Here is a 14,685-nt window from a genome sequence, read left to right as displayed (position 1 = left end):
TTAAGTCATCATTTTTTGCCACATAGATTGTTAGGCTATTTAAGCGTTGATTAAGCGATGTGGCACTTGAGTTACATGTAGCCTGGATAAGGTAAGGGGGTCCCATGTTCACTTTCCTGAAAGTTATTCATGAACAATGTGCCCTCTTCTTTTTAAATGTATTGCACAGCCAATATGTTTTAAGTGGGTGGATCCTTTAAATTTCTTTGCACAGCTTCACATGTGCAGTAAAGACTAGTGTGTGGCCTACATGGGAACTTTTGGGGTGCTTTCCAACTGTGCAGGTTAGAGGGAATGTTGTTCATGAACAGTTAGTTTACTTTTTTTTCTTACAGATTTCATGGCTTGTTACCCTATACTAATCCACATTAGCAAATTTATTGAATTTAGTTTCACATCTTGCTAGAGTGGAATTTAAAAACGACCTCTCGATTGCTAGTCCAGTATCATAACCTTTTTGAGTCCAATTCAGCTCACTGTACCTATCAGTCACTGATTTGTACATTTCTAGCATTTGACTGTAGGATTAGACTGATAGAATTCTACTGTTGTTCCCCTTATAGCTCAGTCAATAAAGATTCTATGTAATTCATCCATATATATACTAGCAGTTCCTAGGATCAATCCTGTTGTTCTTGGCCTGGTGCCAATAGGTGTTGCAAATGACCTCTGGTCTGGGAGAGAAATTCAACAAGAGGATTGTTGCATCTAATTCAGTGACCCCAGGTGGATAGCAGCCACATGATGTTAGGAGAGGACAAAATTGAATTTGGCTCGTGTAGCTTTCATGGAAAAAGAAGTGATTATTTCATTGTAGTGTCAGATGGTAACTGGCACCTTTTGAACTGTACCTTGCAGGAGGGGAAGTTATTATGCTACAAAGCAAAATCCTAAGTACTAGATTTTTGAATTTAGGAAATATTTTAAAATTCTTTTGATGTTTATCCGCAGAGAGGAGGAAGTTCAAAGATCAGATGCTTCTACTCCAGTTAAAGTGGACAGGGCAGACAAAGACCAGCCTGTGGAAGAAGGTAGGAAACAACTGGAACAACATTGCATATTAATCTGGGATAGCCACATATATAGTACAAACTTGTGGACACAAATGTTTCACTTGCAATTTCAGGTACTTGACATAACTTTGTAAATTTTGAAGCAAGCACATGTATCATATACATAACCCCAACTAGCAGTGTTTATTGCACTCTATTTGTCTGTTTCTGTACAGGTTGCACAGCAGACTTGCACACCATCATCATCACAGTGGTGTTTCTGTTTTGTCCACCTGAAGGAAAATGTTCATTGGCATAACTGTAGATTTTGTTGTTCTAAACTTTGGCTGTCCGCGGAGCATTTCCAGCTGCTGAGTTCTATGTGAAGCTTGCTCTGTTACTAATAGTAATGTGGGAAGCTGACTGAGTTAGGCTAAGTAGGGGAGATTGGCTCTGAGATGGGGAGTGGATTTTGAATCTCCACAAGTTTGCAATTAAGAGTTTTTGAGTTTCTGTAGTATATTGGACAATACACCCTAACTTATTCTGCAGTTGTTTGTTGGTCAAGCGGGCAGCCTTTACATTCAAGTTTTTTTTTAAGTCCTAATAATGACTTTATTTAATTTGAAATATTATTCATTTAGTGTCAGGTTGATTATTGACATTCCACACATGCTTGTTAGCAGTGATCTGTCAGATATTGGGATGGCTTTCCGCTGGAATTGTTGGATGACCCTATTACCATTGCAGCTGGTGGAACTCCTCCAAGCCTTCTCTTCTAGGGGACTTTTTCATGACCCCCTGGACCTATTGCTTCCTCCTGACATGAGGGCTGGACCTCTCAAAATTACAATAGTTCCCCCTCTTCTATTTTGCAGATAGGCCTTCCCTTTTTCCCTGCAAAACTCCATTGAGCACACTTGTTGCTGTCTACATACCCTCATGGCTTCCAGAATGGTGCTGCATGGAGGAGTGCTCTATATTTGCTTGCTTCTGATGCGGAATGCACTCCTGAATTTTGTTACTCAAAAGCTGCTTATTCTTCTACTCCACTTCAGTGGCCTAAAAGGTGAGGGTGGTATCAGCGTTCATCCGATGCTTTAAAATTTAGGACAGACCTCTGCCCTGTAGCCCTTCAAGCAATTGGTATCAAAGGAGACCTTTATCCATTGTCATTCTTGTAAAACATCTGCCGTTGTGTAAATATCTCAATTTGTGCAGACCAGCAGGAATGTCCAGTCTCCTGTTGTCCTTGAATTCAGTTGAGGAGATTGTGAAGTAGGTTGGAGGCAGCAGTTCATGATCATCTCAGTAGAAGACCGTTAAAAGAATAATACTGAGCATGCAAGACAAATGAATACTTAAGATTAGCAAATGCAAACTAAACAAGCGTGACCGTGAATGAATTTGGATCGAGCTAAAAGCAAAATTCCAAATCTTGTATAAAGATCAGGGATGTGATGAGCTGGGAGGAATATGAAAATACACAGAAACATGTAAAAAGGTTAAAAACAAAAAGCTAAAGCAAAAAAGACATTTGTGTAATTAGAACAAAGTTGCAGTGGATACATCTAACAGTAAAAACATTCTTTCAGTGTTAGAATAACAAGAAAAGAAGTGAGAGCATTAGAAGGTGCAAATAATATTAAAACTGAGGATGAAGTGGTAAATATTCCAAATAATTAGTTCCTCATTTGTTCACACACAAACACAGAAACAACTATACTCTCCTCCCAAAAAAGCACCAGCTTTGGCTCCACTGTATGTAGCCAATAAAATATGTAGATAATAAAAGCCCCAGGCAAACTGAAAGACTTAAAACAAAACTATCCCCCTGGGATAGTTTATATTTATTCCAGAATACTTTGAGAAAGTGGGAAGGAGATTTGTTTGGCATTGATGATCATTGTGGAGGTGGTTTTGGCCAAATGTGCCATGCAGTTACGAAAAGGGTGACAAAACAGATGCAGGCAGCCTACTGGGTTTGTTAATTATATATTAATTGTGTTTAATTAAACCAGTGGAGTACATTAATTGGGGTATCTCTCGAGCAGATATAACTGAAACTGAGGAGTATTTGGTTAGAAGGTATGCTTGTAGTATTTCACTGTCTAAATAAGTGTTTGATTATATTAGCTCCAGTACTATCCTTCACTAACTAGTTTCCTGGGATATAGCAGCCTTTCCTCAGCTCCGTGTTGGATAATGGGCTCAATTATCAGGAGTAAATTTGAGGCTTCTCTATACAATAGCAATCTAGCAAACAGCAGTTAACAAGACTTTAAGCGATGATAAATCTTGCCAGCCCAATAAATCGTGTCAACTTTTAAACTCTTATGTTTTGAGCTTAGGTTTCCAAAAGACTTTTAATAAAGTTCCTTTTAAAAAGAACACTAGTTCAAAACTAAGGGATGCAGGGTCTAGGAAATTGGCTGGAGAATGACAACACCGTATGCTAGTTAAAGGATTAATGTCATGGTGAAGGAGCATTGAGTTGGGCTCAGTACTGAGGCTAATATTGTTTTATATTTAGTGCAGAAACTTGAATTCAGAAACTGCTCATTTGTCTAGTTTGCAGATGATATCAACCAAACGGCAGTGGAAAGAGGATCCACAAAGCTATTCCCTAGTGTTGGGGATCTGAGTTATGAGGAAGGCTGGAGAGACTTGGCCTTTTCAACTAGGAGAGGAGGCAACTGAGGGATGATCTCATAGAAGTGGAAATTGTTTGTTCAGAATACTGCTTTAAATTAAACAGTGCTAGTAAAATACCATGTAATTATTCTTCATGTGCAGTGTGATCAGCACTTGCAATGAACTTCAGGGCCTGATAGCATAGGCAACCTCCCTGGAATCATTTAAGAAACAATTGGATACAGCAATTGCTGGTGAGGGGGACCTTAGCCTCTTTAAGAATTATTGAATTGGGTTGTGTCCTGTAGCATGTCTTGTTCTTGGGCATCTTGTGAACTTGTTAAAGAGCATCAAATCTTCACAGAAGTGTTCCAGATTTCTGAAAGAGAACTTCCACATGACGCTTTCCATCTTTTAGCATCACATTGTAAGGACCTCCCATTGTGCCTTGCCTTCCTGATGAGTTATGACCATTTTGATCTGCAAGTTCTGTCATGTTTTTCGTGCTCATCATCCAGTTCCCTAAGAGGGATCCAGTGAGGCTGTAATATGTCTAAGCTTTAAGACCAGATTATCCCAGGAATCGCAAGAGCACATCCCTGCCACTGCCTTCTCTTCCTCCTCACTATCTTACTTTCTGACTGGACTAAAGGAAATCCCACCTATGTAGACTATTTCTTCCAAACTAACCAGTCCTGGAAAAGGTGAGAATGTCGAATTCACCTTGCTAAATAGGGGAAAACAGCACTTTGCTGCAGAGGACCCCCTCATAGGGCTTGCCAGGGAACCTGTCCTCTGGATTTTTATGCACCCCTGCCCAACCTTGCCATTGTTATAAGAGAGGGCTGAGCACATTCCAGTTTCATTGCCAGTTTGAGCCATTTAAAGAGTGCTGTTATCTAGAGCCTAGTTAAAGAGCACTTTTAATCGTAAGAGAGGTACCATTCTGGAAGTTCACACCAGCTCTACATTGCATACAAACATTATTTCAAAAAAACTATAAATAACTCTGAACAAGACTGAGTTCTTGTAACATTAAGGGAATACTGCTGAAAATCTTCTACAGATATGGGCTGAATTATTTGGAAAAGTAAAAACAAGAAAGGTAAATGGAATGTATTTTAAGTTGTTATGCAATGTGGAGAGTGAAGGAATATTCTCTTTTTAAAAATTGAAAGCTAGCAATATCTAGACCAAAGTATTGATGGAGTTGGAAAGAAGATTTAAAGCAGCAGGAATATAAAGGGAAGATGAAGGTAGCTGAAATGAGAAAAATAGAAAAGCCAAGTGCATAAGCAGTACAAGTGTAACACAACTTTTTTGCTACTGTTTTATAGCAGGAAGCTCAAAGAATGAAAGGGTCCACTAAAGAATAAATTGCATGGAACTGTTAAAGATGACAAGGATATGGCAGATATATTGAATGGAATTTACACAGCAGTTTTCATAAGGGAAGACTGAAAAATTCAAGTTATTGCAAATGGGGCTAAATTACCCATAATATACTTATTAAAGTTAAAAAGAACGTGTTACTCAAAATCGATTCAATCTCCAAATGATTTCTGTTCCAAAAATGTTTCTCAGATACCATACAGAATATCATAGGTCAAGTAAAATCTGGAAGTTTAGCTTATGGATTGTGTAGGAACGCCGAAAAGACAAAAGGTAGTTAGAAGGAATATATTGGAAGAAACTGGAGTAAAGATTGAAATGGATGATGTGACATTGGAACAAGTCGATGAGTTTGTCTATTTGGAACAAATGATAACAGATCATGGTAGATGTAATGGAGAAGTCAGAAGAAAGATAGAGATGGGCAGAAATAATTTTGTGAAGACTAAGGATGTGTTAACAACAAGAAAACTCAGCTTGTAACAAGGAGAAAACTCATACGATGCTACATTCTATCCACTTTCCCTATGCCTCAGAAACCTCGACAATAAGTAAAGATTAGTTGAAGAAAATAGAGGCCTTTGAAATGTGGGTGCTAAGGCTTGTGTTTAAAATTCCATATATAAACATAAGACCATAAGAGGTGCATGAAATAGCAAAAGCAAAAAGAACTCTAAGAAGTGTTATCCAGAAAAGAAAATGTGTGTATTTCAGCCATTTGATTAGAACTGAAAAGCAAATTGGAGGGCAGCAGAAAGAGGGGTAGACCTAGGCGTAGTTGGATGACGGATGTCAGAGTGGTTGCAGACTAGCAACAGTAGATGTATGAGGGTGGCGCAAGATGTTAGATCTCCTGGTAGGAGTAGCTACAAGCAGCAGTAGCACATCACTTGATTTTCCAGTGTTAGTGGATGATTACGAGGGTTTTGTACCATTACATTTGCTCATGACATGACGTTTTGTGGAAAGATAGCCAGTATAAATTATGTTATCTCCAAGAGATTTAAGTTCAGATATGCAGATATGTGACAGATAGGCTTTAATGTGGATATATATAGGGTAATGCATGTGCAAACAGATGAAAGTGGCAAGCAGGAGAAGACCATCAAATCTGTCCGCTGACATTATGGTGAAACTTAATGCCACAGTCCCATTCCTACCCCAATTTGTCCTCTATAATAGGAGTGGTGGTACTAAGAGGATTTGAGTTGTGTTATTAGGAGTTGCTGCAGGGACTTTGGTGGCATATTGATATTTATTGTCACTGGACTAGTAATTCAGAGGCCCTGACTAATGCTCTGGGGACACGGGTTCAAATCCCACCATGGCAGCTAGTGGAATTTAAATTCAATTAATAGAATCTGGAATTGAAAACAAGCTTGCTGTAAAAACCCATCTAGTTCACGAATGTCCTTTAGGGAAGGAAATCTGCTGTCCTTACCTGCTTTGGCCGAGATGTGACTCCAGACCCACGGCAATGTGGTTGATTCTTAACTGCCCTCTGAAATGGCTGAACAAGCCACTCAGTTCAAGGGCAGTTAGGAACGGACTAGCTTTGCCAGCAACATCCATATCCCATGAAAGATTTTTTTTAAAATTAAGAGTGCACAAGTGGTGAATTAACACATTGCCATTTTTCTTGTAGTGCTGCAGTACCGATACCATTACAACATTGCAATCCTATCCCAAAAGAGGCTTTTTTGCTTTGTAAAAAATAAATGATTGCTATGTACAGTTGTTTTTTTGTTTCTAGAAACTGTGTCTCCGTTGTCAAAATTGTCACCTTCAACAGTGGACTCCTCCCCCTCAGAGGGTGATGGAAAACGGAAGCGCAAGATTCCTCTCCTCTCGAAACGCAAAGGAGATCAGCTTACTCTGGTGAGTGTCATACTGCTTATTCCTGATTTGATTTTCAAACCATTACACTGCTATTAGTACTTTGTAGCTAAAATGAATCGGTTATAATCCAGAGATAACCCATCATTTAGAACCAAAAAATATTAAGAGGAGGCATGCTGCTATAATTTGACCTCGTTGTCCCTAGATTAAGAAATATTGCATTAATGTTTCTGCCCTTAATGTTTGTTCATTGCTGCTACTGGAAGGTTCGGATGCATGGACATTGAATGAGGTCAGGGTTTTAGTTGACTATGATGCAAACTGTGATGAATAGATTATGGCATTTAGTGTGTTGACTTGCACATGAAGAACAACTACTTTGGTGAAATCTGAATGCAACTGGAACTATGTCATTGCTTTCAGGCAAGGAAAGTGCTTTTTTAAATTTAATTCTTCACTTTTAGAAGAAGCCCCAATGCACTGCAGAGGATATGGGAAATAGTGTAATAAATGTTTTGCAATGAAACTTAGATTAAATCACCCCGTTACTGTCTAAATTCTAGGGAATACAACTGTAGTTTGTGTAATCTCTCTTCATAAGTTAACCCTTGAAGCCTTGGGACCATTTGGAACCTGCATTCCCTCCAAGAATGTCCAGAACTGCCCACAGAACTACAGGTGTTGTATAACCAGGGCTATGTATAACTGAAGCATAACTTTGTGTTTTAGGCCTTTGGATATAAAAACCAGCATTCTATATTAGCCTTTTCTGTTTCTGGTTCTAACATTTTAATTGCCTGGGTACCTGGGCTCCCAAGTCTCTTTGGACCTTCACTGTTTCTAGATTTCTAACATTTAGGAAGTAAACCTGCTCTGTCCTTTTACAGGTCCTAAGAGGATGACCTTAGATTTGCTTATATTGAAATCCATTTACCACTGTTTTGCCCATTAATTTAATCTATCCATATCCCTCTTTAATTTTATGCTTCTGTATTGTTTGGGATAATATTAGAGTGAAGGTTAAGGAGGAAAGGGAATTTCTGAACTGTGTTCAGGAGAACTTCCTTGACCAGCATGTTCTCGGTCTACTCGGTCTAACTAGGAAGGAGGCATTGCTGGATCTGGTGCTGGGAAATGAGGTTGACCAAGTGGGGGAACGCTTGAATAAAAGTATTCTTCATATCATAGGGTTTCAGTTGGTAATGGAGAAAAGCAGGGAACAATCTGAAGTAAATTGGAAGAGGATTAACTTCAGTGGGATGAGGGGGGATTTAGCCATGGTGAAATGACTGACAGGAAAAGCAGGGTTTTTTTTTCATTCATGGGATTTGGGGGTCGCTGGCTGAGCCAGCATTTATTGCCCATCCCTAGTTGCCCTTTTTGAGAGGGCATTTACAAGTCAATCACATTGATGGAGTCACATATGGGTCAGACCAGGTAAGGATAGCAGATTTCTTTCCCTAAAGGGCATTAGTGAACCAGATGGGTTTTTACAACAATCGGCAATGGCTTCGTGGTCATCATAAGACTTTTAATTCCAGATTTTTATTGTATTCAAATTCCGCCATCTGCCGTGGTGGGATTCAAACCCGGGTCCCCAGAGCATTCTCCTGGGTCTCTGGATTACCAGTCCAATGACAATATCACTATGCCATCACCTCCCCTGAGTAACAGAACAATGGGTGATCTTTAAGGAGGTGATATTTCAGGTACAGGTTAGGAACATTTCCAAATAGGGCAAAAGGTAGGGAACCAAAGTTAGGGCTCCTTGAATGATCAGGAAAATAGAGAATATGATGGAAAAAATTGGCTTTATTATTGGGTGAATTCTTCAAGCGAGAATCAGGCTGAATACAATAAGTTGAGGTGGGAAGTGAAGAGGAAAATAAGTCTTGTAAGGAGAATGAGAACAGAAGACTGTTAACATTAAAGGGAACCCAAAAGCCTTCTACCAACATGTATATAGTAAGTGGGCAATATGAGGCAGGGTGGGGCCTGTTGGGGGCAAAGAGGATGATAATGCTTGGAGGCACGGGGAAAGGCTAGAATATTTAATGAATGCTTTATATCAGTGTTTACTAAGAAAGATGAAGGTGGCAAAATATCAGTAGAAGCAGAGATGATAGAAGTAATGAATGGGGTGAAAATTGGTAGATAGGATGTACTGGAAAGGCTGGCTATGCTTAGAGTGGATAAGTCACCCAGTCCAGATGGCTTGCATCCCAAGTTGCTAAGGGAAATGGGAGTGGAGACAGCAGAAGGGCTTACTATAATCTTCCAATTTTATTTAGGTATGGGAGAGGTCCCAAAGGATTGGAGTGTGGCAAATGTGACACCCTTATTCATGAAAATGTATAAGGACATTCCTAGTAACTAAAGTCTGGTCAGTTTTACATCAGCAGTGGGCATGGTTTTAGAAACAATCAGGAGAAAAAAGTGAACAGGCACTTGGAAAAGTTTGAGTTAATTTGTATAAGGCAGATCGTACTTGACTAATCTAATTGAATTTTTGATTAAGTAACAGAGAAGGTTCATGGAGGGAATGCTACAGATTTGTCTACAGATTTTAAGAAAACGTTTGACGAAATACCACAAAGGCTTATTAACAAAATTGAAGCTCGTGGAATAGGAGGGTCAGTATCAGTTTGGATAAAAAAATTAGTTTAGGGACAGAAAACAGTGAGTTGTGGTAAATGGCTATTTTCAGACGAGAGGATGGTAGTAAACTTGGAGGTGTGGCAAAACAGTGAGGATGCTATCAAACGACTGCAACAGAACTAAGCCAGGTTAACAGAAAAGGCAGACAAGTGGCAGATGTATTTTAATTCCGAGAAGTTTGAGGTGATTCATTTTGACCGAAGGGTTAGGGAGATGCAATATAAACTTAATGGCACAGTTCTAACAAATGTGCGAGAACAGAGGGACCCTGGGGTTCATGTGCACAAAAATTTGAAGCTGACAGGGAATACTGAGAAAGTAGTTAGAAAGCATTTAGTATCTTAGGCTTCATAAATAGTGGTAAAAGCAAAATACTGCGGATGATGGAAATCTGAAGCAAAACAGAAAATGCTGGAAAAACTCAGCAGGCCTGACAGCATCTGTGGAAAGAGAAACAGAGTTAACATTTCAAGTCTGTATGACCCTTCTCAGCACTCAAGTAGATTGCAAAGTAGATTGAGAAGGTATACAAGACGAGAGTTCTTGGTGTAGACAAAGAAAAGCTGTTCCTTTTAGCTGGTGGTACAATGACTTGGGAACACAGATTTAAGGGTTTGGACAAGATGTTTGCAGGGGGGATGTGAGGAAGAGCTTTTTTTATGCAGTCAGTGGCAATGACCGTAAACTTGCTGCCTACAAGGGCAGTAGAAGTAGAGATGATTATTGATTTTAAAAAGGAAATTGGATGGGTTCTTGAGGGAAATGAACTAGCTGGGCTATGGGGGTAAAGCAGAGGGTGAGGACTGACTGGATTGCTCTAGCAATAGGCAGCAGGGGCTGGATGGCCTCCTTCTATCCCGTTATGACTCTGATTTGGTATGTTTGCTGAACAGGATTTGATTGAATTTATTTTAAGATTTTCTGACAATAGATGACACTAAATGTCTTCTGAAAGGTTGTAAGAACTACTTAAAAGAACTTGCCTTCACATAGAAACTTTCATGTTGTTATCTCATGAGATTCATATTCTTATCTCATGGGTTCACAGGCACTGAATTAAAGTGCAGACTCTTGTATTTGGGCTAATGCAGCAAGCAAATGAGATAAATGACCAGCTCCTAGTAGCATTGGTTAAGGGATAAATGTTGACTGGGAGAACACCCTGCTCCTTTTTGAATGGTGCCACAGTTGTTTTCTTTTACATTCAGCTGAAAAGACAGAGCAAGCCTTGGTTTAATCTGATCTGCAAATGGCACTTACAACAGTGCATCACTCCCTTGGTACTGCACTGTAGTGTTATTCTAAATTCTTCCCCTAGTCTTGGAAGTGGGATTTAAACCCACAACCTTCTAACTCTGAAGTGATGGTGCTACCAGCTGAGCAAAAATGACATAAAAAAGGTGCTGGAAAAACTTGGCAGCATCTGTGGATTGAGAAACAGAGTTAATTGTTCTGAAGAAGAGTCATATTGGAGTTTAAATGTTAACTCTCTCTTGGCAGATGCTGACAGACCACCTGAGTTTTTCCAGTACTTCCTGTTTTTATTTCAGACTTCCAACATACACAGTATTTTACTTTTAAATTAGACAAAAATTGACACACTGATGCCTGTAAAATAACATTACGCTCCCTGTACTGCTCGTACTTTTAGCAGTGTAACTTCTTTTTCAAATTGCTGCAAAAATGAATTAATACAAGACTTTGCTGCTAACGATTACCTCTTTCTTTCAGCATCCTCCGCTAGAGCTTGGGTACACCATCACAGCGGATGATGTGGATTCTGAAAAGAAAGCAGGTCTTGACAGAATTAAAAAAGCGTTGGAGGAAAAGGAAGGTAAGGCTAAATTTGGAGTGAAGATCGTCCTTGTCTTTTGTGGTGACTCATCAAACTTAATTAATTTCATGCCTATGCGCTGACCGTTGTTTATAACCTGATCTGTACTCTGTGTTAAAGTATATCCATTACAATAAAGCTGGACAGACATTTAAACCACAAAATTTTTCTCTCCTCTCTTCTTGAGGTGGGGCAGTTACATGGATGTTGGGTGCCCTCTACCTCAGTCAGCTGGCCATTTTCTCTGTGAGCATAGACAGTGAATTCTGTTTAGCTGGTGATAATAAAGCTGAGCCTCGTCCTGTGCTCATCCAGTGACTGTACATTTCCAACAGAGATTACTGGCTACTGAACAGGACCTAGAACCTTGGTTGTTTTTTTTACCGTAGCCCAGAGGTATTCAAGCTCATCGCAGCTACCTATCTCCTGCCCTATTTGAGGTCAAGTAACTGTACACCGATCACAGATGGAACCTGGGCAGTGTTGATCTTTGTGACTTGCTGCTGTGCCAGGAAGTGTATTGACCACCTTTGGGGAACTTCTCCAATTCCTAAGATAAAGGTATAATACTGCGGATGCTGGAAATCTAAAACAAAAAATGCTGGAAAAACTCAGCAGGTCTGACTTGCATCTGTGGAGAGAGAGACAGAGTTAACGTTTCGAGTCCGTATGACTTCAGAGTTATATTTCACTACATTTCTACTTCCCTTTAGCTCTGAAGAAGAGTCATATGGACTCGAAACGTTAACTCTGTCTTTCTCTCCACAGATGCAGTCAGACCTGCTGAGTTTTTCCAGCATTTTTGTTTTTGTTCTCCAATTCCTAGTTTGCAAGGGTGTTGTAAAATACCTTGTGCCCAGTTGAACACTCCCAGGTTTCACTTTATCATCAACTCAGATACTGAACAGGGCTGTCCCAATTACAATCTTGAGCCATATGTAGTCCATAAGACCATAGTTCCACTTTTATTCCTTGCTGATTGGTTTGTCTTGTTTAATTTTTTGGTTTGGAGGCTTGGAGAGGTCTGCTTTTAAGACAATTGCCTCATCGATGTAAAATTCCTCAATCTCAACATCGAGATCAGTTAGTATCAGCAACCAGGCATCCCCTGAGCCTGAAGGAAACAGCATTTGATTCAATTTTCCAAGTATTATTAAAATTAATTTAAATAATTTGTTACCCTTTAGGCTCCATGGTATGCCCTCAAATGGTCACTAAAGGCAAAAAAAGCTTTTGAGATTTTCTCATTTGATATCATTAATCTCACCGTAAGATGGGAATTTTTCTGCAGAAATCATAAGTCATTCAACAGGATGCAGTACTTACCTCTGTCAGGAAGATATAATAATTCTCTCAATATTATTGAAATTTATTGTAAAATAGTGCTATCTGTGTCTGTATAATTGTGTGCGTGAGACTTAATTGGATTAAAGTCAGCTGGTCTGAATGCTTTGATGTTTTAGATGAGCTATGTTTGAAATGTTAAGTAGGTAAACATAGGTGTAAAAGAACATTTGTATTTTTAAATAAACCAGACTAGATTGTTTTCAATGGAGGGGTGAAATGTGTCACCTAGCCAGGTGAAGTTTAGACAGTGTTTATTTTTCCCAAAGATTACTGGTAAAATGGGTACCATGCTAATTTTTTATGATCAGGAAGGTAAAGTCCAAAGACATAGTGAAACAATGAGTATTTGCATTCAACGGGAAAAATGTGTATAAAGGAGTGAAGGCTGTGTGTAAGGGTAGGCACTTTTAAGATCAATCAGGCGTGAAAAGCCTTCAGCATCTATGCCTCAAGCTGCTGTTTTCAAAGAACTGAAGTTAAGAAAACTCACTTTGAATTCGACTGGTTCAGGGTATTATGTTTCTTTGCCTGGGTCTTTTAAAATTTATGCGTCTTACTGTTGCCTTAACGAAAGTGTAACTGGGAGTCAGATCAAGTAGGGGATTTAGAAGTTATCATAGTAGTAATTTGTAGAGCTGTATGTGTTTAAAATCATTTCTCTTATTAATAAATGTTTAATCTAGTTTTGTAAAAACCTAGTCTTATTACTACTGAATTCAAGACACGCATCTCGAAATTTATACAAATTGCAAACCAAGTTGTGGCAGTTGTTTCAAGTTTCCTTTTGGGATTTGAACAACTCTGCATTTACCATCGGCTGTGCCATAACAACTCTCATATTTCAATTTACAATCAGTTTTTATAGTTATATTTTATGTCGTGACTTAAACACATTTTTGATACAGTGATTCAATCAGCTTCCTTTTAATTGGGTATGCCTGCATAAACTCTACTCTTAGCCTATTAAAGTTCATTGACACTTTTGAACATGTTATCGATGAGTTTTAAATGATGTTTCTTACTATTAACAGAGCTTTCAAAGTCACCAGCACCTGTAACAACAGCAACATTACCCTCACTGTCGATAACATTTACTGCCCCGGCAGTAGAAAGCTCTTCTGACCCAACAGCCACTTCCACCTCCATTTCTGCTATTGTCTCCAACCCTCTGCTGACCAGTTTGAAGAAGATGCAGAACTGCACTAATTCAGTTACCAATTCAGGTGTGTAATAATGGGTTTGTGCTAACAGCCCCTAACTACTTAATTTTGTTGCAGTATGTGGTTCCAGGATTAGAATAATTTTTTTAATGTAAGTATCAGCAACTTAAATGTCGAACGGATTGAGCCTTTTGTGGATACAACCTGAATCCTTTTCCCCATTAAGCTAATTATTCAGCATAGCCCAACGTCTTGCAGGTAATACTGTGCCTATTTTCTGTTGGTCTGCGTCCCAATTCAGAATGGGTTTGGGTAGTCTTATTTCAGTTTTCAATGGACACAGGCCTAAAACAAAACTCGTCTTAATTGAACACTGAGTAGAAATCTCAGGCAGATGAGTCACAGCATGCTTGGTGTGGGAGATGGGGAGAATGTCATGCTGCAGTTGCGGATGATCATCTGAGTTTTGGTGTAAGGGCAGAATAGAGGAGTTTTTGTTTTGCATTTTGCTGACTAATCCCCAAACTGACCTAGAAGCGCTTGAAGCTGACACTGGGTTCTTGATATGGGGCATTGCAATATGGATATTTCCATCATTCAAACTGGTGCCAAGATGAACACATTTTTTTCAGGGGAAGTAAAAAACTTGTTGACATGTTTTCCCCCTTCTAATTATATTTGTTCTTTGCTTTTACTGATCATCAAATGCATTTCATTATTTTATATTTTCATCCTGATTGGGACAGGCCATCTCCCCACTTGTAAATCATTTGGTTGCGTGCTTTCAGGATTCCAGTCACTACTTTCAAAGGCTTATCAGTAAGGGTTG

At 39.2% G+C, this 14,685-nt stretch overlaps 1 protein-coding gene across 6 annotated transcripts in view; it reads left to right on the top strand.

The window, feature by feature from the left end:
- The window catches only part of pom121 (POM121 transmembrane nucleoporin), a 61,478-nt gene that overhangs the window by 20,750 nt on the left and 26,043 nt on the right, over positions 1 to 14,685 (top strand). For all 6 annotated transcript variants that reach the window (XR_013577526.1, XM_078548454.1, XM_078548456.1 and 3 more), the window contains exons 7-10: positions 952 to 1,031; positions 6,772 to 6,896; positions 11,247 to 11,349; positions 13,728 to 13,919. Coding sequence is in view for 5 of the 6 variants with exons in the window: in XM_078548454.1 (XP_078404580.1) it covers positions 952 to 1,031; positions 6,772 to 6,896; positions 11,247 to 11,349; positions 13,728 to 13,919 (500 nt within the window). In the remaining variant the exon portion in view is untranslated. The remainder of the gene's footprint in view (positions 1 to 951; positions 1,032 to 6,771; positions 6,897 to 11,246; positions 11,350 to 13,727; positions 13,920 to 14,685) is intronic.

This window comes from Cetorhinus maximus, chromosome 9 (genome assembly GCF_964194155.1).
Source record: "Cetorhinus maximus chromosome 9, sCetMax3.hap1.1, whole genome shotgun sequence".
Classification (NCBI taxonomy): Eukaryota; Metazoa; Chordata; class Chondrichthyes; order Lamniformes; family Cetorhinidae; genus Cetorhinus; species Cetorhinus maximus.
This window is presented reverse-complemented; position numbering and strand designations above follow the sequence as displayed.